The sequence below is a fragment of the Culex pipiens genome, chromosome 2 (genome assembly GCF_016801865.2).
Source record: "Culex pipiens pallens isolate TS chromosome 2, TS_CPP_V2, whole genome shotgun sequence".
NCBI lineage: Eukaryota > Metazoa > Arthropoda > Insecta > Diptera > Culicidae > Culex > Culex pipiens.
This window is the reverse complement of record NC_068938.1, coordinates 193,199,621-193,225,753: the sequence shown is the minus strand read 5'-3', so window position 1 is coordinate 193,225,753 and position 26,133 is coordinate 193,199,621. Positions and strand designations below refer to the sequence as shown.

The window sequence follows — 26,133 nt, the reverse complement described above, 5'->3', positions numbered from 1 at the left end:
AGATTGATGAGATGGACCTGAGGGTTGGTGAGAGGTTGAGAAAGTTTGTTCATGTAATAATAATAATTAAAAACAACATAATATCATTTTCGCAGCAGTATAAACCTGATAAAAATCATGATAAACGTATTACAATGACTGACCAATATTTAGAAATGCCGATAAACTTAAAAAACATGTTCAACTCAAAATTATTTGCAAATTGAAGTGTATATTTTGAAATGAGGGTACTTTTTCTAATAAAGTCATTTTAGAGTGATAGATACAGAATTGATATTGCTTTTATAAGCCTTTAATAACTTAATATCATTACCAAAATTTTCTCTATCTCCTCAAAAATCCGAAGCATAAAAAACATGAGCAATCCAAACAATTTTATGCACCATTTTTCAACAAATTAGGCAAAAAAAAAGCAAGCAAAGTAATCACCTTTAACGACCACCGGGTCTTTTGTGGTCTCTGTTGCAAGTTTCTGCTCATTTCTAGGCGTCCGAAGGTTATGTGTGGTGAGTCACCCAAAGCCTCTTTTACGCAAATGGACCGACGTTTTACTTCCCCATCCGATAGAAGGCGTGGTCAGGCAAATCTCGTCTCGAAAAATGCCACCGGGTCCGTCTGGGATTGAACCCAGGCCATAATGGGGTTTAGAGGCTACCACGCTATTAATTAACTATTTCGACTTTTCTTTGTTTCCATACAATTTTACGGGCTGCTCATACAAAATAGATACATAGATATACGATAATTAGGCTTAGTGATTTTTCACGCTAAAAAAATGCAATTTTTACGAGGACTACTATCCGAGAAATTTCAGGGAAATTGCACGAAGTGTGAAAAATGCTAAATTAAGCTTAATTATATACTAATTATTTAAGCTAAAAGATGTTTCAATCTGAAAATTTCCAGTTTTCACGGGGACGATCGATTAAAATCATCAAATTTCGTGGGAGCTATGAAAAAATCTAACACATTCAAGAAAAGGCTGATTTTTGAGATAAAATAAAATATGTTATGGCCCAAATCATTTAAGCTTTAATAAACCGACTTTGATTCTTCAATTTTCAATTGGAATACTACCTTTACAATGAAATACTAGTGTAATGCTATTACACGAAATTTATGTAGCAAGTTAAACACTATCATTAGTTTCAAAAATGGTTTTCACGAAAACAAATGGCAATGAAAACTTTTTGCCAAACTGTACATGGAAATTATACAAATATTCAAAACTATTTTAAACGAGCCCAATCGTGGCAAAAAGTGATAACAAATGCAGTAGTGCGTCCATCCCGGGAATTCCCGGGATTTTTCCAAACCCGGGAATTCCCGAATCCCGGGATTTTTTTATAATTTGTCCCGGGAATTCCCGAAATTGAAAAAAAAATCAAACATTGTTATGGATATTCAGATTTAGTTGTGTAAATAGATGAACAGTCGAACACTTAGCAATTGAGCAATCATGACTTTAAATTTGAAAAAAAGTCATATTAAATTATTTTTAATCAAACATCGGCAATTGGGGCATATCAGAACAAATGTAACGAATTAAGAAAGCTATTTAAGCAAAAACTTTTGCATAATTTTTTAAAATGACTTCGGTTAAAACAGAAACATAACAAAACAATTAGTACACCGATTTCCAAATGTATCACTCTAATATCTCTTTACCTATTCAGACTGTAGTCCCGATAAAAGATAATTTGTAAAATATGTTTCATATAAAACAGGGAATTCCAAAGAAATTGTTCAAGCTATTCTATTCATGTTATTAAATAAACAAGAAATATACCTATTTATGAAAGATTTATTTAATTTGAATCACATTGGAATCAGAAATTGTAGTTAATTTACATCCAAAGCATAACAAAGAACAAAAAAATCAGCGTTAAATTTCTTTTAAACTATTTAAAAACTATCGTTCTTGTTTAGATTGAAAATTAGATTATCACTAATTAATATTATTGAGCTAATTCTATGATTTAAGGCTTGAAAAACGTAACAAATATAATGAAAACATTAATTTTATGACTGATTCAAAAATTTCCCGGGATTCCAAAAATATTTTTCCTGTTTCCCGGTAAATTCGAAACCCGGGGAAATTGGACGCCCTAAAATGCAGGAAAATGCAATTTCAAAAATGCAATCAATGTTTGCACTTCTCATTCCATTAAACAATTCTAAGCATTTTGAAAAAAAAAAAAAAAAAATGTTGTAGCAATAAGAGTCCCTTTTGCTTTATACATTTTTTCAGTAACATACTTATGGGTAAAAACAAAATATCATTAAATACTTTTAAAACTCCGGAGTGCTTCAATCTGTAGTTCAAAATCTCAAAATTTGGAAAAAGCTTGAAATTACTAAATTTAATTTTAAACGCTAAAATAAACAAAATTAAATGTTAAAAATCAAGTGCACTATTTCTGTTAATGAATATTTAAATTTATAGCAATCTTATTGTATGAGAGAGGAGACAAAACATTAAATAGTTCTTTGGTCTTTCTCTTTGGTATCATTTCATGATTAAGAAAATAAAATAAGTTTTTAATTTATTTGAATCAATTTCTTACTTCCATTAGGTATTCATAGTACATTTCATATTTAATGTTGTAACAATTCTATTTCAATGTTTGTGTTTCTTTCAAATATAAGAGTCCAATTCAATAGTTCAAAAAGTAAATATCACGATCACGATCTTGAATTTTATGGGACTTCACGGAAATTGTCCGCGAAATCGTGAAAATTCTCTAACCCTAACAATAATGTGTCATCGGCAAAGTTGAAGATCATAATCCGGACTCTTATAATAATTACATTCTTTAAAAAATGCCAATTTCTTTACCTGATTTTTTTTTCACTAAAAGATTCCCTAAATACGTGTTTTCCATTTTTTTAAGACATCTTTTGAGAGATAGTGCATGATGGTAAAAAATCTGGTTTCAGAGACGAGAATTCTTGAAAGGAAACAATATTTTAAAAGCAGTAAAAAAAATATTATGACTAAAATCTAAATCAAACTTGCAATCGAATAGTGCTTTACCGAATTTTTGATAAAGTGCACCGTGCTGGAATAATAGTTACTTTTAGGTTATTATTTTTGGCAATTTTTATCAATTTTAGTATTTAAATTATGAATAGCTGAGAAAGATTTGCCCAATTCGTTTCTGCAATTGTCTATGCTCCATCAAAATACGATTTCTTTCTGAATAGTGAACTTTTGTTCCTATAAATTTCAAAGTTGTCCATCTTCAAGGTATTTTTTCCTAAAGTCCAAGCATCTCGTACCTGCTCCAAACCTGTCCCGAACAGTTAGATTCCCCTGTGACATACGCACGACTCTTCCAGCTTCTTATTCACGCACATCACGCACACTGTTGTGATCCCGTACTGTCAAGCGACCAGGAATCGATTTCAGCCATCAGTGTCATGAACCTGGTAGTCCCACCGGAGGACGATGTACCGCATGCAAGCAAGAAGTTGTGTGCGGAAGATTTTCCTTTCGATTTGCTAATTGATATCGACAGGAGCTCCACTCCGGATCCGGTTTGTGGGCGGGAAGGTATCGACGACACACACGATTGAAGTTGATTGGTTTTCCCAAGGGTAGAATGACATCCACATTTTCCAAAGGGTGAGCTGTGTGTACAAAAGAGAGTAATGTCAACGACGCTGAAAGGACATTCTACGAAATATGGGAAAAAGTTAATCGGAGATGATATGATATCTACCAGCATTCACAGATGGCTTGTGGATCTTTACAATTTTCCTTTTTATCGAATCCACACGGAAAAGTATTTTTTCAGGTGAAAAATCATATTTTGAAAATCAACGTTTAGCGTTTAAATTTCAATTTGATATCAAACATGAACATCTGTAGCAGTCGCAACAGCAGACTGTCTGCCTTGTCAAAGTCGGTAAATAAAGACTAAACTTGAATGGGAAATGAGTTTTGCCAGCACCTATCTCATACACCGCGTCTGAGACACCTCCGCCGCCAGTCTAATCCAAAGTTACATCATATCGGGGGCAATTGAAGGGCTCTCCACGATTCTCCGTTCTCGGGTTGAGTTGGGCTCGTCGAACACGTCTGAGGAAACCTAAATTATGTTCGAGGGAAGCCAGCTGGAAGCACACTAACCATTACTTCGAACGTCTGAGCCTGAGTTAGGTCCGATAGCTGCTATATTGTTTGAAAGTGGGAAAAAGTGACTTTGAAAATTCCAGCTCTTGAAATTAATACATGTTATTTGAAATCGAGTTTTGAGTAAACATCGAAATAACTAATTAAATCGATATTTTCTAGAAGAAAAGTTCACTTTAACCTAACTCCCCCTATTTCAACAAGAAACAACTTTTCCTCTCGACTGGATTTCCCGCGTGTTCTGCCCGTTCAAACGGAAGCAGTCTGTGTGCGTGGAAGATTTTCCCGTCTATCACATCTGGTGCTGCTGCTACCCGTAGATGGAAAAATCACTTTTCCTGAACAACGGAGAGAAAAAAGTGCCTACGTGAGGATGTTTTCACGGAGAAAATTTTCCTCTCAATGGGCATACTCAACGGCGGTGTGAATTGTTAGTAGACGGCTTCTTGTACCAACGGAGAGACACGTGTGGAATGAAGTGTGTGAGTGTAAGTTTTCAAGGATAATCGCTTAAGGTGTCGCTTGGAGTGCTGCAAGTAGACATGGTGTAAGATGGGAACATTGGTTGGTGAAGTGGATAATTCAACTTTTATTTATAAATTAAGGGCCTTTATGTCTGAATGATTGAAAACTATTACTTTTAGATAAATTCCTCATTTCAAAGTAATACTATTCGTCTCTGTTATTTTAGACAGACAAAAATTGACCGTTGCGTCGTTCGAGAATAACAGAAAAAGTAAGCAGTTTCACGACAGAATTGCAAAAACACTTTTATTATTCTGATTAAAATAACCGAGCAAAAATTTAAAATCATCACAAGCCAGCAACTCCTTACCATAATTCAAATTTCAAACGCCACTCACGCGATTGAACTTCCACCCCCAACTGCCGGCACATTTCACAACAAATTGAGTTGGAACTAGTCTCGTTTAAAGCCGTCACGGGGCGCCCCGTCACGAACCGTGCACTGGCCCTGCTTATCAACTCGACTTGGCTTGGCATGACTTGGCACTCTAATCACGTAGACCCCGACTTCCCCTGCGCTCGAACTCCGCTGCAGACACACGCTGATGAATCCCGGAACCTCCGTCGCCCTTTTCTGATTTAAAAGTTATTCCCCAACCACCCCCGTTCCTACTATCAGAAATAAAGTGAGGTTATGACTGGGTGAAGTTCCCCTCATTGCAATAGAAACCACTTTTCACAGAAAACTTCAATTGCATGCCGGAACCTCGTCGAAGGGAGGGAGGCAAAATTCGTTTCGCACTTTGGCGTTGAAGAGTTGAAGCTACGCCAACCCCTTGGACGTCGCGCTTTAAGATTGACATTTTTCCAAATGCATCGTGAAATAAAGCCGGCAGAAACATGTGTTCTGCCAAGAGGGCAAGAGGGCAACGCGGGTTCGCCGACGATGATGATTGGATCGACCAGGGAGGGGGCACTTGAGCACAGTTTTTTTTCTTCCAATTTTAGAAAAGCCCACCACCCCTGACTTTAGACATTTTCCGTGTTTGAACACGAATGTGGGAGGGAGTTTCTTATGTTTTTCATTGAAAACAGGAGTGAGAAGGGACGTATTTGGTGTTTTCGAATCACACATACACAATTGCAATTCCAATTCAATTTCCAATTTCCAATTTCCAATTTCCAATTTCCAATTTCCAATTTCCAATTTCCAATTTCCAATTTCCAATTTCCAATTTCCAATTTCCAATTTCCAATTTCCAATTTCCAATTTCCAATTTCCAATTTCCAATTTCCAATTTCCAATTTCCAATTTCCAATTTCCAATTTCCAATTTCCAATTTCCAATTTCCAATTTCCAATTTCCAATTTCCAATTTCCAATTTCCAATTTCCAATTTCAAATTTCCAATTTCCAATTTCCAATTTCCAATTTCCAATTTCCAATTTCCAATTTCCAATTTCCAATTTCCAATTTCCAATTTCCAATTTCCGATTTCCAATTTCCAATTTCCAATTTCCAATTTCCAATTTCCAAATTCCAATTTCCAATTTCCAATTTCCAATTTCCAATTTCCAATTTCCAATTTCCAATTTCCAATTTCCAATTTCCAATTTCCAATTTCCAATTTCCAATTTCCAATTTCCAATTTCCAATTTCCAATTTCCAATTTCCAATTTCCAATTTCCAATTTCCAATTTCCAATTTCCAATTTCCAATTTCCAATTTCCAATTTCCAATTTCCAATTTCCAATTTCCAATTTCCAATTTCCCATTTCCAATTTCCAATTTCCAATTTCCAATTTCCAATTTCCAATTTCCAATTTCCAATTTCCAATTTCCAATTTCCAATTTCCAATTTCCAATTTCCAATTTCCAATTTTCAATTTACAATTTCCAATTTACAACTTCCAATTTCCAATTTCCAATTTCCAATTTCCATTTCCATTTCCATTTCCATTTCCATTTCCATTTCCATTTCCATTTCCATTTCCATTTCCATTTCCAATTTCAAAACCAAAACCAAAACGCGTTTAGGCCTTTCGAGACTGATGCTATATGTCTCAAAGATTAAGATTTCCTTTACTTTCCTATATTCGTCATTGTTATTTTAGTAGATCTTACTTGGATCTTACGACGAAATTTTCTTAAAAGCAATTTACGATATCGATACTTTTTGATTGAAAATGAAAAAAAAAAGATTGGAAATAATTGTTATTAGTCAAAAAAATCGAATGAGAATGTTTGTTTCAAAAAAGCGTTGAAATCACTGCGGAAATGTCAGCACCACAAATTAAGTGATAAACACTAAACTTTACGGTGGAACCTTCTGCTAACAGAAAGTTTACATTAATTTACAGCAATATTTGCCATCCTTGAATCCGGTACAAGTTTGAAACTTAATTTTTTCCACTCATTACATTCCTGCCCTTGTAACAATACCACCCTCTCCCTCTTCAGAAAACCCCCAAAATACACCACCCCCTACATTAACTCTCCCCAACCAGTCTGGGCGAATGAACAAATTGAACCCGCTATTAGCAGCAAATACCGAACGCAAATATATGCTATTTTCCACCCACCTCAAAACCACCCCCAATTTAACCCACCCACCACCAACCGTGGGGGGTTTTGCTTGCTATGTTGTGTCGTGTTTTCATGAAATGAAAATTTGTTCGAATATGCTGCTGCTGTTCCTCCTTCCTCCCACCTATACGTCAGACCATCGTTCGGGAAACAACAACCCGAAAAAGTGTGGTGGGTGCTGGTGTTGGTATTGGTGGGTAATATTGAGTAGGTGGAATTATGCTGTGCGGGAGCTAATTTTAAATACTTTGCATTTTTGCGAAGGGGGTGGCGGTTGGAATTTTGGGACCACGTGCTTCCTTTTGGTTTTATTGGGGTTTTTGCTCCTTGAAATGGGGTAATTGTTTTGAAGAAAAATCCTGAGAAAGCGATTTAGAAATTTGTCAAAAAAGCTGAATTTACTGTTCTATTTTAGAAGTATTGTCATTAAACATTTTGAAGTAAATAAAAAAAAAGTCGTCTAAAATTTAATCCAAGTTGAAACGTACCCTATCGAAAAAAAAACAGCTACTCTCCCCTAAAAGAGATCCCTTCTTCCGATTTTGAAGCTCACTGCTCTACGCCATAACATGAATCCCACCCCCCACCATCTTACAGCATGACATGGTCGGAAAACTCGTGTGTGCGATCACGTGCTCACAGCATTTGTTTTTCCTCCCCGACGACGACGAGACTCGAAAATGGGGAAATATCGGAAAAATATTGCCTCAAGAGGGTGGAATGCAAATTGCAACGAGGGAGCAAAAGGCCACGTGGCCCAGACTTGGCAGACTTGCATGGTTGCATGCATCTGGGTGCACTTCTCCAGGTGCCCAGGTTGTTGAACGTCTGATGGAGACTATTAAAGGGGGGGATGCGATTTGTTTCCACTTTGACAGGCAAACAGAGGATTGATTGCATTAGTCGAAGCAGGCACGGGCAGGGCGCTGAACCTGTGCGCGTGTACGTGTCAGCCGGTAATTGGTGGGCTATTTATGGTGTCGTTTGAAGATTTATTTCGTGTTATTTATGTGATTTGGATGGGAAAATATAGAACTTAATTCTTCCAAATCTTTATTTAAAAAAAAATCTTATGGTCAAAGATTTTTTCAAAGATTATCTTTTTTTTAAGCGTTGAGAATTTTCTATCACAAAACAAGCACATGCCATTGCGCTGTTTGATTTCTGCTAGTTTTGAAAAACTATTTTGCAGTTTTATACATTTTTTTGAAAACGTTAAATTTGACTGGGTTGACTAAATTTTTTCTGCTTTACCGGCGGTTGCAGGATGAGAAAATAGAAGGTTTACAAAATCTCTACTCTTCTTTGGTGAAATTAGGACTACAGTCTAAATCTTAAGTACACAAATTCTTTAAATTAAGAAATAGATAGGCAAACTTTGGTGCTGCTAATCAAAATTATTCAGAAAATTGAAATTGAAAATATTGATCAAAATATTTGATAACACAAAAAAAAACATTAACAAAATCACATGAAGTTGATAAAATCACTAGATACTAATTATTTTGAAAATTTAACAATATTGCACTCCATGCTTTTCAAAAACAATTTATTTTAAAATCGGTTTGAAATCATTCAACAATAGACCAATTCTTAGCACTTGTTTACCAAGCAGTCATTTTTTCAAGTTGAACTTTGGATGGTTCTGATAATTTTCCATGTTTTCCAACTATTTGAACGACACAAAAAACATATTTCCACACCAAAGTTCTTATTCTAAACATATCTGTGAGCAGAAGTTGTAAAATGTATAAACGCTGAAAATTTTTAATTTTCCCAACTTTTTTAAATAATTGCTCAAATCAATCGATGGAATGCAGATATTTAATCATTCTAAACGGAATTTTATAGTAAAATGACTCTTTTATAAGCCCTCTTATTGACAAAAGCAGATTCTGTAGGTATAAAATTATACAGGACATTTAAAAAGGGGGTATATAGAAGCGTTGTCCCGTCACGAAAAATGACAATTGTTTAATTTGCAATCGTTCTTGAAATCGGATTTGCATCATATTTTGGATTCTCTTCGTACTCGAAAAACCCTTTAAAATGCTTATTAGAAATCGAAAATTGGTCAAAAGGAACCAGAGTTACGACTGACGCAAGTTTGCGTTGTCCCGTCACGCCAATTTTTTGGTCAAGGCACGAATTCAAAAAAAGATGCTCATTTGTCGTGTCTAGAAGCAAATCGTGTAACAGGCCAGTTTTTGATCGATCTAGACTAAATCGACCCTCCTGAATCCAAATTTGCCTGTTGATTTTCCTGAGTCTCAAAGGGAAGCGAGATATTCAAGATGGCGTCTAATATGGCGGCTGAATGGAAAAACCACCATAAAAGGATTTTTAAGTTCAATCAACTAGTCAAATTTAACTAATTTGGGGTCGCTGAACTCGAATATGAGCCATATAATACTCCAAAGTACTCAGGGAATGTACAATCCAAGATGGCGAACCTAGAATATTGGAAATTTTTATACAGAAATGTAACAGGCAGTCAACAGGTCAAATTTAATTAATTTGGGGATGCTGAACTCGAATATAATCCTTAGAATATTCTAAAGTCCTTGGAACAGTCTGTGCGGCATAATGCCAAATACGGTGACAAATAAATAAATAAGTACTCAGGGAATGCAATTCAATTTTCTAGCTTCGCCATATTGGCCGCCATCTTGGATTGCACATTCCCTGAGTACTTTGGAGTATTATATGGCTCATATTCGAGTTCAGCGACCCCAAATTAGTTAAATTTGACTAGTTGATTGCCTGTTACAACCCTGAAAAAAAATCAAATTTTCTAGCTTCGCCATATTGGCCGCCATGTTGGATTGCACATTACCTTAATACTTTGTAGTATTATATGGCTCATATTAAAGTTCAGCGATCCCAAATTAGTTAAATTTGATCCGTGATTGCCTGTTACATATCTGAAAAAAATATATCTTTTTTTAGCTTCGCCATATTGGCCGCCATCTTGGATTGCACATTCCCTGAGTACTTTGGAGTATTCTATGGCACATATTCAAGTTCAGCGACCCCAAATTAGTTGAATTTGAACCGTTGATTGCCTGTTACACATCTGAAAAAAAATCAAATTTTCTAGCTTCGCCATATTGGCCGCCATCTTGGATTGCACATTCCCTGAGTATTTTGGAATATTCTAGGGCTCATATTCGAGTTCAGCAACCCTTTGTTGAATTTGACCTGCTCATTGCCGGTAACATTTCTTTATAAAATATCGAATATTCTAGCACCGCCATATTGGCCGCCATCTTGGATTGCACATTCCCTGAATACTTTGGAGTATTCTAGGAGTCATATTCGAGCTCAGCGACCCTAAATTAGTTAAAGTTGACTAGTCAGTAGAGATTTTCACAATTGCTTCATTTCGTGACGGGACAACGCGAGCAAAACCCTCTTTTGCAAAATATCTGCGTTGTCCCGTCACGAAAAGAAGTACCTGTCAAATCAACAAAATTTGACGAAATTGGGTGGTCCAGGAAGCAAAATCTTCGTTTTTCAATTTAGAAACAACTGTAGAAAAAGGTTTTTTCAAACACTTACTAGGAGAGCAGAGTTCTTCACTTTTGTGTATAAAAATCAAAATGATCCAATTGTACGATGTTGTCCCGTCACGCTACATTTGTATCTCACTTGACTCAAACTTTGTGTTTTTAAATATTTGCTGGAGTGAATCTTATTGGAAATTTAATGTACTTTCCAAATTTGTATAAATATTGGTACCTTTTCCCACAGATTTTAAAGTTAACAGCAAAAAACTGAAAACATATGCGTACAAACGTTGTCCCGTCACGAAAGAATCGGTCAATAAATGATGACATAGTTTTTTTAAGTTAGACATTTAAAAATCTGTTTTAGACTTTTTAAGCTTCTTAAAATTTTAATTATAGCCAATAATTAAGGAGATTTTTTACAGTTTTTTGTTGCACACATAATTATTATACTAAAATTGCTTTGAAAATATTTTTTACAGTACAGATTTAATATTTTAAACTCTATTTATCTATGTAAATGCATTTTAAAACACTAATTTGACAAAAAATATGAGAATACTTGGGTGGATGTGAGGATTTCTTTAAATGTTTTATAAATAAATCAGAAAGAATCAGTGTGTTATAATTATAAAAAATGTATGAAAATGTCTAAAATTAATTGTTTCAGTTAATGTTGTGCTGGAAAACATTTAAAAAAAAGTTTGAAATAAATGACTAACTATGAGGATTAAAGATTTTTTTCATGTAAAAGTTTCTAGGAAATTTGTTAACTTTACAGAAAAAAAGGAACAAATATTAAAAATCCGAACATGTCTGAAGATAAGACCTAGACTCAAAAAAAAAAAAATGTCATCTTCTTACTTTTAACATCAAATTCGAATTCTGCGACCCTTTTTAGTTAATTTGAATGACTGATTGCATGAAAATCTAAATGCATTTTTTTCTATTTTTCATTTTTTACAAAATTCTAAACCACTTGGGGAGCGTTCTTTTATTACGTAACGCAGTTAGGTGGAGAGGGTCGTAGTCAGTGTTACGTTCCATATAATTTAAAAAAAAAATATGGAAATTTTGTTACGAGGTAGGAGGGGCTCCAAAAGCCCTAATTTTTGCGTTACGCAATAAAAGAACGCTCATCTTAGAGTTGGGGTCATACTAAAGCTCTACAATAAAAATAAGGTACGAAAATTTTTTTTTCGTTATTCCATTATGCGAAATGCAAATTTTGCTAGGCCCTTGGATAATCGAGTCTAGACTGTATAAAGTTTTCATTCTTAATTTTATTGTAAAATTATTATTGTAACATTTTAGTTAAACAGTTCTTGCTTTGTAAAGCAAAATGATTTTAAAAATTTCAATAAACAATCTTTACCAGACGAAATAAGTGTAATAATTAACCTTCCAAATAATTGATAATAAGGGAAGAATTCAATTTATGTTTTCTTTCATAATTTTACTGTAAAATAATAATTGTTTCCCTTATTTTATTTATTTATTTCTTGCTTTGTAGAGAAAAATGATTTTAAACAAATTTTTTAAACTTTTGTTAATTATGACTGAGTTTAACCAATGGTTGTGTACGGTAACTACATTAAAAATCTTAAATCTTTGTAACTATAATCTTGGTGCACCAGGCTCTGGTTGATCATCACTGTTAAAAGAATAAGCATAGACTTAAGGTGAAGCCGTTGATCATTTTCGAATAAAATTGATCATCACTCTAAAATGCTCTGTATTAATTCAATTTAACGAATTTCTGCACCAAAATGAATCAGTATGTGCCGGTTGTTGCCTTCTTGAAGCCAATGAAAGAATTTTTGGTCTAAATCAAATTTGTTTCAAAATTTATATCTTGACTTTTTTTTGATAAGGTCCTATAAACAAATGTAAACATTGAGTGTATCCCGCTTACTCCGATGGACTTTGACATAAGGTGTGAAAGGGATACACTCAATGTTTACATTTGTTTATAGGACGTTATCAAAAAAAAGTCAAGATATAATTTTGTGGTACAATCATTGAGGTCCTAGTTGGTTATCATTGATTAATGATGATTTCCATAACTTTGCAAGGAATGGGATAATCGTTACCAAAAGGAATCAGCATGTGTAGGGCACTATTCTAAACAATGTCGAGAAATTTTGTCAAAATATTGATAGCGACGCAAAACTTATATCTTTGAACGAAAAATCATGGCAATGATGGAAGTCTTCACGTTAAGAAAATAAAATGTTCCTTCAATTCAACTTACTCGACAAAATCAATTGATCGATTGAAAAATACTTTACAAAAGCGCTCCCCAAATTCCATCCAATTGCACTTCAAAACTCTTCCCTACGCTGTCAACTGAAATTCCCAAGACCGTCAGATTCAAGCTCAAACTTCCAGCACAATTTAAAAGAATTTCATCTATTCAACATTTCTCACTCCCACTTCCAGCAAACCACTCTAATCTGTCCCAAGCAAAAATTTCCTTCCAAGAACAGCAGCAGCAACAGCTGCTGCCGCCGGGAAAAACTTTGTCCCAGGACTCTCTTCCACACTCACACTTGCAAGCCACGTGTGTGTCGCATTCTATCATATCAAAATTCAATTTTCCAGCTTCTTTTATTTCTCGGAAAAGCGTGTTCGACGAGTTCCTCTTTTCGCCCGGCCGGTTGGCTGCCGGGTAGACACCCTTTTGCGATTTCAAACTTTGGCATGTTTTCAGCAGCTGGGAGGGTAAATTCTTGTCTAACCTGCAGCAAACAACACCCACCATTACCATGTGCGAACTCATACACACACTCCCACACTTATGGTTGCTTAAAGACACGGGAATACGATTAACTTTTCCCCCATAAGCTAGAGTTTACTTAAAGTTGGGGCACTCTCAAGTCTCGTAGGGTTTTCTTTGTTTGTGCAAGCATTCCTGGTTTTCTTCAGGGCAAAATTGAACCAACTTACCTGGAAATGTCGCCTTCCTCCAACCGAACCACCCCAAGCAGCCCGTAGGAAGAGTACAACTTTTCCAATAATTCCTTTATTTACTCTTCCTGACATGCCAAAGTGGAGATGATAAAGTTAAGCCATTTAATTCGAACGAAAAACGCTTTCCAACTCCATCGAGCTCGAACGGTATTGGTGGTGGTAGAAGCCACTTGGTCTACTGGTGAAGTTCTGAATATGAGGGGTGAAATGGGCCATAAATATCTAATTTAAAAAAAAATTGTTTCAACTGTGTAATAACAACATATTTGGTGAAATGTTACACAAACCACACTGTAAAAAAATCACGGTAATTTTACATCTGGGAATGAGTATATTTTTATGTCAAAAAAAAGTATGTAATTTTACCGCTGAAATTGGGTAAATTCACCACTTTTTCGAAGAAATGCAATTTTTCCAGTCGAAGTTGTGCTAATATTGCATCATAAAACAGATTATATTAAACCTTCTAAATTTTCGTAATATTTTGCTCTACATGCACAACATGTAGATTTGACAAAAAAATATCTAACTGTCACAAAACTCGCTTTTAAACAAATTTGTGAAAATTTACTTGGGTGAAAACATTAAACAGCCTCTAAAAGAATAGTTAAATTTTTCTTACGTGTTGTTTCCTAACAAATTAGACCTATTTTCAATTACAAAAATAAAACCTTCGCGAATTTGTTAAGAATTCACTTCAACATGTTTTCATATGGAAATGCCATATGAATGTAAAAAGAGCTATTATTTTTAGAATCTTTTTGTGAAATTGCATTTTTTTTTTATCAAGATACACAATAAAGAATTAATTTTGGAGGATTTCATGAATAAAGATTACCTCTTTTTTACGTAATTTTTTTCTCAATTTTTGTAGAAGAAATGTGAGATTACTTATAAAAGTATGTAAATTTACACTATAACATTTTTTGTACAAAATCAGCCAACAATCCGTGATGTAATATTATCAAGTATTTTACTGTGTAAAGTGGCTAAGACATGACAACACAATTTTTTATTTTGCACACAGTAAAAATAGTTGAATTTTGAAGGTTGAAAATTTACATTTTTTTTTAGCCTGAAAAATTTGTAAAAATGGGAAATTTCTATCACAAAATTACATACTTTTTAAACACAAATTATGTCACAATTTTGGAATTTGGAATTTGTATATTGCTGTGCACTGTGACAGCAATGATATAATAATATTACTCAGTATAAAAAAGTAAATTTATTAGAAAAAAATGGAAGTTGTAATATTGCTCTTTTATTATGTTATAAACCTTAATTATAGGTAAACATTTTTTTTACAGATTGTAAGATGTAAAGATAAATACTCTAGGAAAAAGAAACTTTTACCTGTTAATGGGAACATTTTTCTAAAACAAATGTTCAAGAAAGATGTACCCATTCCCAGTCGTTTACATTACATAATTGTAAAATTACACATTTTTGTGTATGATAAGATTACTTTTCAGGTTAATTTATTTTTTTCATATTAATTGAGGTATTTTTTCTTCACAAAGGAACTAGTAAAGTAGAATAACATTTTACATATTCCATATTTATAATTATTTTGCGTAGGTACCTCTTTTTGATATGTTTTACTTCAATTTATGTGGCACAAGGAAACTTACACATGAAATGATCCATTTATTATTATATGTCTGGAATAATTTTTCGCTTAGGCTGATGCAAATATTTTTCAAAGTTTTTGTCCCTCGGCTCTGGCCGGGGTCGAGGGGGGGTAAAAAAATAAAAAATATTAATATTGAAATAACAAGCCATAGTTTCAACATTTGCATGGAAAAGTGTTTTAAAATGCATTTTACACTAGTACAGTTGTTTTGCAATCATTAGTTTTCAAAAAATGTAAGATTTGACGAAAACAAAAATTTAAGCGAAAAAAAAAAACATTTTGCAATAATAAACATCGACAATTTTTGAAAATTCCAAAGATGTTTAAATCAACCCAAACATGCTAAAAATGATTAAAAACGCAGGAGAATGCATTTTAAATTGATTTCAGCTGATTGCACTTAAATTCCCATTGAAATTTTGAAGTTTTTTGAAAAAAATATTTTTTTGCCCCCTGATTTTTCGGGCCAACATTGAAGGGGGGAGACAAAAATTAAAAAAAATGTACCAGTCTTATTTGATTTTGTTAAACTAATCATGATGATTGTAGTTTTACCTTTCAGAAATATGTGTTTTTTAAACCAATATTCTTGTGAAAATAGAGGAGTGTTCTTATGTTTACCCCAACTGTCCCATTTAAACAAGAAAATGTAATACGCAATCTTAGACGACAAAAAAGAGGTTGAGGAAAATATTCAAGAGAGAGAGGCGGAACTTCCAAGACTTACATTGCTCTGAATATCTCCCTTCGACGACGAGTACACGACAAAGAAGAGGAAAAACATCCAGAAAGCCGGAAAAAGCTCACTTTAATCAATGTCTCATTGGGCTTAAATTGAGTTTGATAAGAGTGGAAAAGCTTTTGCTTTTGTTCTGGTTTAAGAGGGGGTGTGTTCTACAATATTACGACACACACACGTTCATGCAGCACTCGCACACACTGAATGAGCTGTTCAAGTGAATTTATATTAAATTCTTTTCCACTTCTTGGGTTCATGGAATTTGGATTTGAGCTGGGCTAGAAACATACGCAGGGCAACGATCCTTTTTCTCTGCTGAGATTGTGAGCAGTAGAAAGTTATGGCAGTTCGGAATTCAAGCGAAACCCCGTTGGAATCAGATCACAGAATGTCTTGTGAGTGGCTTGTTATTTTATGAAGAGTTGAGTGAACTTTAAGAGAGTGCGGATAGTTTTGGTATTTCATTATAATCCAAATTAAGGATTAATTTTTTTGAAGAGTGTATCAACCGATAAAAATATTTTTGTTCGTGAAGAGAATGAAAATCTGCTGAAAAAATCAGAGTACGAACGTCCACACAAAGCAGAATCGAAAAGAGAGCTCATTTTCTCTCTCTCACCGTTCACGGACGTTCGCACAAAAGAGAATTGAAAAATACAGAGTAAAACGGACTGAATTTTGTTTCAGAGCATAATGTTACTCGCGAGAGGACCGTTTTCTAGTGCGTTCATTTGAACAACAAGTACAATATATGACAACATGAAATTTTTCCCGCTTGGCGTAAACAACAATTTAGCGGAAACAATCTCAATTAGATGCCATCGCATAATTGCAAAACTTGTACAAAGTGACGTGACAGCGAAATCGTAGCTAAAATGGCATTTCTGAAAACTAAAATTCCACCAAATTGCCCTCGGGTAATTGCCATTTCAACACGGTTGTTTTCCACCGAACTCCCTAATTGCCACCCCCTCCCTATTTTTAAATTGCTTGCCGGTTTCAAATTCTCCATCAAAACGACTCCACTTTGCCGAGTCCCTTCTTAAATCTGACATCGCGAGCATGCCAATTGTTCCCCCTTCCCTCAAACCCCAAATTTGGGACTCATTTATTTATGTACTTTTGGCGCTATAGTTCGACTTTGGCGCCCTCAAGTGCTTTTCACACCAAATTTGCGCCAAATAAAATATAATACATAAAATTTACCCGGAACCACATCAAGAGCAAGCCGAGACAGACAGACAGCTCTAGACGCGGGCGCAATTGCTGCAGCAAAAGTGTACAACGTGCTCGCGGCTAATTGCATTATCGAGTTGAGCAATTTCGACTGAGGGGGTCGAGAAAAGTTTTGGAAATTCCCCCTCCCACCTCCCTCGCAGGAGTTGTTTGATTTTGAAGGAAAAAGGGGAAATTTGGATTTGGGGTGGTTCTACGGGATAATTTTCTACAAGAGGTGTTTTTTCGATCCTCTGATGAATTTTATAAGAAATTTGAAGTAATTTTGAAGATTTGATATCTTGTGTAAGGTAAAAGCATTGACAAACAGACATAAATCTCTTATCAAATCGATCAATCAGCAATCTAACCGTCATTTCGATTAATCGGAAACTCACCACGGCCATTTCAAACTCACCACCGCTCATAACAGTCGAACAATTCGAGCAAAACGAACGTTCACAATTACGTCATTGTCGTGCTATCTTGTCACACGTCAATTTTGGGCCAAATTGAGTTGAGAACGTAATTTTGTGCAGCTGTCAATGCCTCACCTTTTGGCCTGCGCAGATCCCCAAAATTCGATAACAATCCTGAGATATTCAACAAAAACCGAAAGAACTCCGTGCATTTTTTTCACTCTAAATATGCGACAACTGGCCAAAGGGAATTCAGGTCAGAACGCGTTTGACTCACGTACACGTCCGACTACCGTAAACATTTTTGATTATAACTTGGGACTTCGGAAATCAAATTATACCAAAATTCGGGACAATGCACAGAATGGTCAGCCAAACGAAACGTGTTTGTTATTGTTTACATTGCGTGCTCTCGTTTTTGTTTATTGAAACGCGTTTGCACGAAATTTAAAAAAAAAGCGACGTACGACAAGATAGCACGACAGCGTCGAACTATCAAACGTGTGTAAATGAGCCGTGGTGAATATTAAATCACCGTGGTGAGTTTTTGAACATAACAACTAAATTGAAGAATTCGACGACGTTTTTTCCGCTAGGTTCGCTGTTGTTCCAGCGGTGTTCGGAATGACAGCCCCCATACAGTTTGAGCAGTTTTTAGGGAAAAATCGCGTTTATGATGAAAAATCAAGCATTTTCAGAAAAGTGGGGTATTGCAAAGTGTGGCAATTTCGCTAACGATCATAATGCGTGGTGATTTGTAGTGATTAATTGTGACTGGTATTTTATTTAAACGATTTTTCTAAAAAGATGATCGATATTTTGGATAACTTGAGTTAAATGTTGCAAAAGTTAAAAGTAATGATGAAATGTTATGTAAAAGTGTTTAAACTTTACTTTTCTTCCCCTTTGACCAAAATATTGACCTTAAAATGCATTTTGGTGATTTTTTTGGATTTTTTTGGAAAAATTCGAATAACTGGCAATTTTTTGAGAAAATTATTGTAATTATGCTGTAATATAACTCTAATAGTTTGTTCTATCAATAATACACACATAAGGAGCATTATCAATCAAATAAATCATATTTAAATCAATTTTTCTAAAGATCGTTTTGGTAAATTTGAGGAAAAAACATGAAAAATTAACTCAGCCCCTATGATTTATACATCATTCGATTCGTTTATGCGATTGCCACACTTTACAATAACTTTCATCGACGTTAAAAAATATTTGAAGGAAATAAAAATCAAAAACTGCAAAAAAAAATAATATTTCCAAGCACGCTGTCATTCCGAACATCGTTGCGTAGTGCTTCTACTCGCCACCAGGATGCGTGCACGTTTCTGTCGAATCTCTCAATTTTCGATCGCTTGATTTCAAGAACCACCCCAGCATTACTAGTTTCGAGGGAGCCTTCAAAGAACCTGCAGGACTGAGTTGGGGCGAGGTTCCGTTCGTGAGCAAATAAACATAAATTAAATTTTCCGAAAAACCTTCTGATCCTCGTGGAACGTCGGCGGGGAACATGGATAGACAGTAGCGCTACTGAGTGGGGGCCTGTTTGCTGCCACTAAATAGCTATCCTGTTGGACGGTTTAAGGCTTCGGGGCTAGAAGGTGGAGTAGCGATATCACGCGAACGTCGAATTGGAAAAGAAGGGGAGTTACGCTTTTTTCAGCTGGTTCAAAAAGGGGGATTTTGACAAGGGTTTTAGAAGGTGGAAATTGACGGGGTTGCCACATATTTAGTGCTAGTTGGACAATAGACAGGGGGTCGATCGGAATGGAAGTGCAATGGGAAGTTTGTTGCAATTTATGGACTCGAGCAGTATCCCTACTAAAAACAGAAGTTATGAACTATTTTCGATCAAGAGAGCTACCTAGGACATTCTCGAATGGGAAGAAAATAAAAGTCAAAGTAGTTATGTCACAGACATAACCGGAATGGCGTAGACTACGTAAAGTTTAGATGTGTGCGTTTGGTGAGAATCAAATCGGGTAAATTGTTTAACTTTCGACACTTTCGAAAAAATGAAATTCTGTGAAATTTTCAATTAGATTAAAAAGATTAATAAACTTTTAGCATTTCTAGGCATGAATCAATACATAATTATTGATTTTGAAGATAAACGAAAGCATTCGATGAATTTTGACAAGAATGCTAAGAGCAGAATGGGGGGAGGGCAGAGAGGTTGGGGGCGAGAGCAGCCTCAGAAAGCTGTGCATTCCGTCGCCCCCGAAGACCAAAATTTGTTCCTGAAATTTAAATTGAAATTATTGCAGCTCGCTGCCTCGTCCCGGGTGGGACGAGGGATGAGGGCAACTCTTTCAACAGTTTGGAATTGGATACGACGTAACTCTTTCAGAAGCGCTCGCCGCGAATGCGACGAGCTAGTTGGATGTCCTGATTGTTTCACAACCACGGCTTGACCCACGAGAGGCTTTTCGGCGGAAGGCAGCAGGCGCGCGCCTCATCTTGTTGATGCCTCGTCCCGGGTGGGACGAGGGACGGGGAGTGAGGCAACTCCGAAGAGTTGGGAAGTCTTCACCCCCTACCACGAAAGATCCTAACGGTCCGGCCATCGGGAGGCAACTGGCTGACGGTGATGACGAGAAGGCGATGCGCGCTTCTTTTCCAGTTCTGGTCCCTCTCTCTCCTGCTGCTGCTGCTCTGGGCTGAGCTTTCCTGCTGCTGCTGCTGCCGGTCCGACGTCTGAGACGTGAATGATGGAATGGGATCTGGCGCGCGTTCTTATAAATGATTTCGGCCCGCTACTTCTCCTCCTTTTTCGCGACCGACATTCGGTCGCGTTGCTCGGATGATTTTCCCTTCAAAATAGGTACTTGACATTCCCGTCCGTGAGTGGGAAGCGCTCATTTTGCTTGCAAAATCTCTGCATTTTGAAAACATTTTAAAACATTCAATTGTTTCAATAGTTAAACTATTTTGCCAACAATGAAAGTTTTATAGCAAATTGCTGAATAATTTTCGAATCGAATGGAACCAAAATCGTGCCGATTCGATTTGAGGGAAGGAAGATATAAGCGATTGACGGATGACGCAATATTCCAGGGCCTTCGGCCCGGGTTTTTTGGAATGACACCCCAGTACCTTCGACAAAGACGTAAGTCTACGTCAAAAAGGACCAAATTTCTGAAAGAAAAGTTGAAGATTATTGAATTTCTGAAAAGAAGATTAAGTTATGAATGGTTATAAAGTTCTACGCCCTGGCATCCCAAGAAAACAAACGCCTTGGACGACTTACAACACTGGAGGAAACCATTTATAGACAACTTACAAACCCAAGGCGACACAATCCTTAGACAACTTGCAACCCGGGAGGAAACCATTTATAGACAACTTACAATCCCAAGTTGACAACATCCTTAGACCACTTTCAACCCACCCAAACGTTTATGGACGACTAATCTACCAACTTACTTTTGAATTTGCGCTTTTGGACGACCCTTCAAGACGCACAACCGAATTTCAAACGCTGAGGGAGCTGAACCCCCGAACACAACAGACTGGCGAACGCTGAGGGAGCTAAGCCTAAGAGCAAGAGATCTTCCCAGATTTGTTACTCTTGCAAAATTGCTGGTTTTAAATCTGGGTTGAACTCTTGCTCTTAGAGCCTAACTCCCCAACCCAACAGAACTTACACACCCTTAGTATCAAGATCCGTGCCGACCCCTAATTGGACGGAACACCCATTCGAACGGCAAAGAGAGAAAAGAAAGAGACGAAGGAATTTTAGCGAGCCGAATGGGGGGAGGGGTTGGGGGCGAGAGCAGCCTCAGAAAGCTGTGCATTCCGTCGCCCCCCCAGACCAAAATTTGTTCCTGAAATTTAAATTCAAATTAGCTCGCTGCCTCGTCCCGGGTGGAACGAGGGATGAGGGCAACTCTTTCAACAGTTTGGAATTGGACACGACGCAATTCTTTCAGAAACGCTCGCCGCGAATGCGACGAGCTAGTTGTTGTTTCACAACCACGGCTTGACCCACGAGAGGCTCTTCAGCGGAAGGCAGCAGGCACGCGCCTCATCTCGTTGATGCCTCGTCCCGGGTGGGACGAGGGACGGGGAGTGAGGCAACTCCGAACCACGGCAACCACGAAAGATCCAAACGGTCCGGCCATCGAGAGGCAACTGGCTGACGGTGACGTCGAGAAGGCGATGCGCGCTTCTTTTCCAGTTCTGGTCCCTCTCTCCTGCTGCTGCTGCTCTGGTCTCTCCTGCTGCTGCTGCTCTGGGCTGAGCTTTCCTGCTGCTGCTGCTCCTGCTGCTGCTGCTGCCGGTCCGACGTCTGAGACGTGAATGATAGAATGGGCTCTGGCGCGCGTTCTTATATAGCCTTTCGGCCCGCTACTTCCCCTCCTTTTTCGCGACCGACACTCGGTCGCGTTGCTCGGATGATTTTCCCCTCAAAATAGGTACTTGACATTCCCGTCCGTGAGTGGGAAGCGCTCATTTTGCTTGCAAAATCTCTGCATTTTGAAAACATTTTAAAACATTCAATTGTTTCAATAGTTAAACTATTATGCCAACAATGAAAGTTTTATAGCAAATTGCTGAATAATTTTCGAATCGAATGGCACATAAATCGTGTCGATTCGATTTGAGGGAAGGAAGATATAAGCGTTTGACGGATGACGCAGTAATCCAGGGCCTTCGGCCCGGGTTTTTTGGAATGACACCCCAGTACCTTCGACAAAGACGTAAGTCTACGTCAATTGAAGAATTCGACGACGTTTTTTCCGCTAGGTTCGCTGTTGTTCCAGCGGTGTTTGGAATGACAGCCCCCCTACAGTTTGAACAGTTTTTAGGGAAAAATCGCGTTTATGATGAAAAATCAAGCATTTTCAGAAAAGTGGGGTATTGCAAAGTGTGGCAATTTCGCTAACGATCATAATGCGTGGTGATTTTTAATGATTAATTGTGACTGGTATTTTATTTAAACGATTTTTCTAGAAAGATGATCGATATTTTGGATAACTTGAGTTAAATGTGGCAAAAGTTAAAAGTAATGATGAAGTGTTATGTAAAAGTGTTTAAACTTTACTTTTCTTCCCCTTTGACCAAAATATTGACCTTAAAAATGCATTTTGGTGATTTTTTTGAATTTTTTGGAAAAATTCGAATAACTGGCAATTTTTTGAGAAAATTATTGTAATTATGCTGTAATATGACTCTAATAGTTAGTTCTATCAATAATACACACATAAGGAGCATTATCAATCAAATAAATCATATTTAAATCAATTTTTCAAAAGATCTTTTTGGTAAATTTGAGGAAAAAACATGAAAAATTAACTCAGCCCCTATGATTTATACATCATTTGATTCGTTTATGCGATTGCCACACTTTACAATAACTTTCATCGACGTTAAAAAATATTTGAAGGAAATAAAAATCAAAAACTAAAAAAAAAAAAATATTTCCAAGCACGCTGTCATTCCGAACATCGTTGCGTAGTGCTTCTACTCGCCACCAGGATGCGTGCACGTTTCTGTCGAATCTCTCAATATTGGAAGCACGATCAAGCAACTGTCAAACGCATGCCGTGGTGAATAAAATCTGCCGTGGTGAGTTTCAGCTCTTTCAAATTGGCATTCAAATTGCGAAAAATGTGAATGCACGTACGGATACGTGCGACAAGATAGCACGACAACGACGAAATATCGAAGATTAGATCTTTTCAAACTCACCTAACAATCAACTCTCTCTCTCCCCTTCCAGCAATGACGCTCATCCTGTCCTGGCTGTTCATCCTGGCGCTGATCGTGCCGGATCTGTCCTCGAGCCTACTCCACTGCCCATCCCGGTGTCACTGCGACGACGAAAAGCTGGACGTCAACTGCGAGGAGGGCCACCTGGACGTGGTCCCGATCGCGCTGAACCCCTCAATCCAGCGGCTCGTCATCCGGAACAACAAGATCCGGATCATCGACTCGTCGGTGCAGTTCTACTCGGAGCTGACGCTGCTGGATCTGAGCTACAACTACCTGTTCAACATCCCGGACCGGACGTTCGCCCGGCAGAGCAAGCTGCAGCAGTTGCATCTGAACCACAACAAGATCAGCGCGGTGTCGAACCGGACGTTCGTGGGGCTGGGCGAGCTGTTGGTGCTGAATCTGCGCGGGAACCTGATCGATCAGATCGAACCGTTGACGTTTGCGCCGCTGCCGAAGCTGGAGGAGCTGAATCTGGGGCAGAATCGGATCAGCAGCGTCGGGATGGCGGTGACGGGATTGGTTGGGTTGGGGGATTTGAAGATCCTGTTTTTGGACGATAATCGGTTTGAGGTGGTTCCGGTGGAGGAGACGTTCCGGCCGGTGGAGAAGCTGGCGGAGCTGTACATCGGGACGAACTCGTTTGGGTCGGTGAAGGACGGAGCGTTTGCGGTGCTGTCGGAGTTGACGCTGCTGGATTTGAAGAGCTGCTTGCTGAGCAATATTAGTACGGATACGTTTGCGGGGATCGAGAACATCAAGAGTTTGAACCTGGCGGATAATCGGTTTACGAGGATTCCCTCGCAAGCGTTGGGGATTTTGAGGAGGTTGGAGGAGCTATCGATCGGTCAGAACTACTTTGAAGCGTTGGGAGGGAACGCATTCCGTGGGCTTTCGAATTTGAAGCGTTTCGAGCTGCGAGGATCGCTGTATCTGAAGAGGATCGAACGGGCAGCGTTCCAGACGAACACCAACCTGGAGAGCATCGCGATCGAGTCGAACAAGGCGCTTAGCGAGCTGGAGGAGGAGACCTTCGCCGGACTGTTGTTCTTGAAGCACTTGAGCTTAAGGAACAACGGGTTTACCCAACTCGATGAAGGGATGTTTTCGTGGAACAGCTTGCGCTCGCTGGACATCTCCGACAACCCGATCAACTGCGACTGCTACTACTCCCGGTTGCTGCACCGACTGCAGACCGCCAACCGAATCATGTACAACGCCACCGGCTGTCCGCACTACCTGCCCGACCAGTTCGAGTGTGAGTACGCACTGCAGAAGAACAAGAACTTCATCTCCGTCTTAGTGCTGGCGGTAGCCCTCATGACGGCGATCGTGATCTGCCTGTACAAGTTCCGCGACCTGCTGCGAACCTACGTCCACAACGGGTGCAAGAACAAACCCGCTTCGGCGGGCAGTACCGCCGGTTCGCTGGACGTCGTAGACTACGAGAAGGCGTTCACCGGCGACGATCGCCACAACAACCTGTACAGCAACCACCAGGTGCAGCCGATCCTGACCGGGTACCCGACGGCGGCCGCCGCCTACATGCAGGCCACGTCCGCCGGGTACAACCCGTACTACAATGCCAAGCCGCTGCCGATTACGGAGTTATAGTATTGAAAGCTGGTCGACGAGTGCGGCGATGCCAGCGTGTAAATTAATTTGCGGGTGAATCCTTGCCGGAAGCTCTCTCTCGGTTGGTTTTTTGGTCCTTCATCCTGCAGGGTGGGAAAGTTTCGCCGAGCAAACGATGCCGGTCAGGCTTTGCGATAATAGCTGTTGAGTAATCCTCTTTCAAACAGCAAAAAAGTTGGGAGGGAATCAAAAGTTGGTCCTGTCCTGAGGTGCAGCAACGCCAATCGCTGTGTGTGATTCAATTTTCTAGGGATCAACTTTTCAGTTACACCTGTTTGGAGCGCTGTTTGGTATGCAGAACTCGGTAGCAGATTCCGGACCAGGTGCTATCATGGCCAAAAACAGAGAAAAGTGAGGGAAATTATAGCAATACCCATTTAAAGTTGGCGTAATTGTTGAAGGTTAGTGTGAGCACGTGAGAGGAGCCGGGAATTTGGCTGGAGTTTTAAGCTCTGGGAAATTTTTGGGACGTGTGTGGTTTACATTTTTTTGGGAGCGGGAGAACCCGTTTGCGGTCAGACGCGGAGACAAAATGGGAAGGTTCAGTTATGGTGGGAAAAAGGGTTGACCTTTGGAAAATATGGTGGATGGAGGTGATGGGTGGGATGTTCAAAAATCACAAAAAATCAAGCCGAAATTTGTTTTGAAAATATGGTGTTTGTACTAGCAATCCGATATCTTTAGGCCGGCTACAAAGTTATTGAAAATTATAACCTATGCCAGACTTGGTTTAAGGTCATTCCTAGTTTCATTACCACTTCTTTCAAACATTCCATCCACTACAAAATTTGCAAATTTAGTAGGCTGGCTACGAAATTATGGGAAAGTATAATCTGTATCGGACTTGTTTAAAATTCATTCCCTTCTACTATATATTTTTGGCACTGATTGCAACCATTTTAGCCATTACAAGCCATTAAATTTTTGAAATTTACTTTATTCTTCAAAAATAATGATCCGGCTACGAAATTATTAGAAAGTTTAATCCCAGACATTTTACGTAGTTTGCGCTGCTTCCAACCATTTCTACCGCCAGATAATTTTAAAATTTGAAGATTTTCTAAAAAAGTGTTATGTAGGCCGGC

General features: G+C 38.0%; 1 protein-coding gene across 1 annotated transcript in view; it reads left to right on the top strand.

The window, feature by feature from the left end:
- Positions 1-25,600, top strand: part of LOC120415215 (insulin-like growth factor-binding protein complex acid labile subunit) — a 50,891-nt gene extending 25,291 nt beyond the window's left edge. Inside the window, exon 2 of the mRNA XM_039576673.2 lies at positions 23,421-25,600. Coding sequence (XP_039432607.1) covers positions 23,423-25,027 — 1,605 coding nt within the window. The 5' untranslated portion in view covers positions 23,421-23,422 and the 3' untranslated portion in view covers positions 25,028-25,600. The remainder of the gene's footprint in view (positions 1-23,420) is intronic.
- The last annotated feature ends 533 nt before the right edge of the window (positions 25,601-26,133 follow it).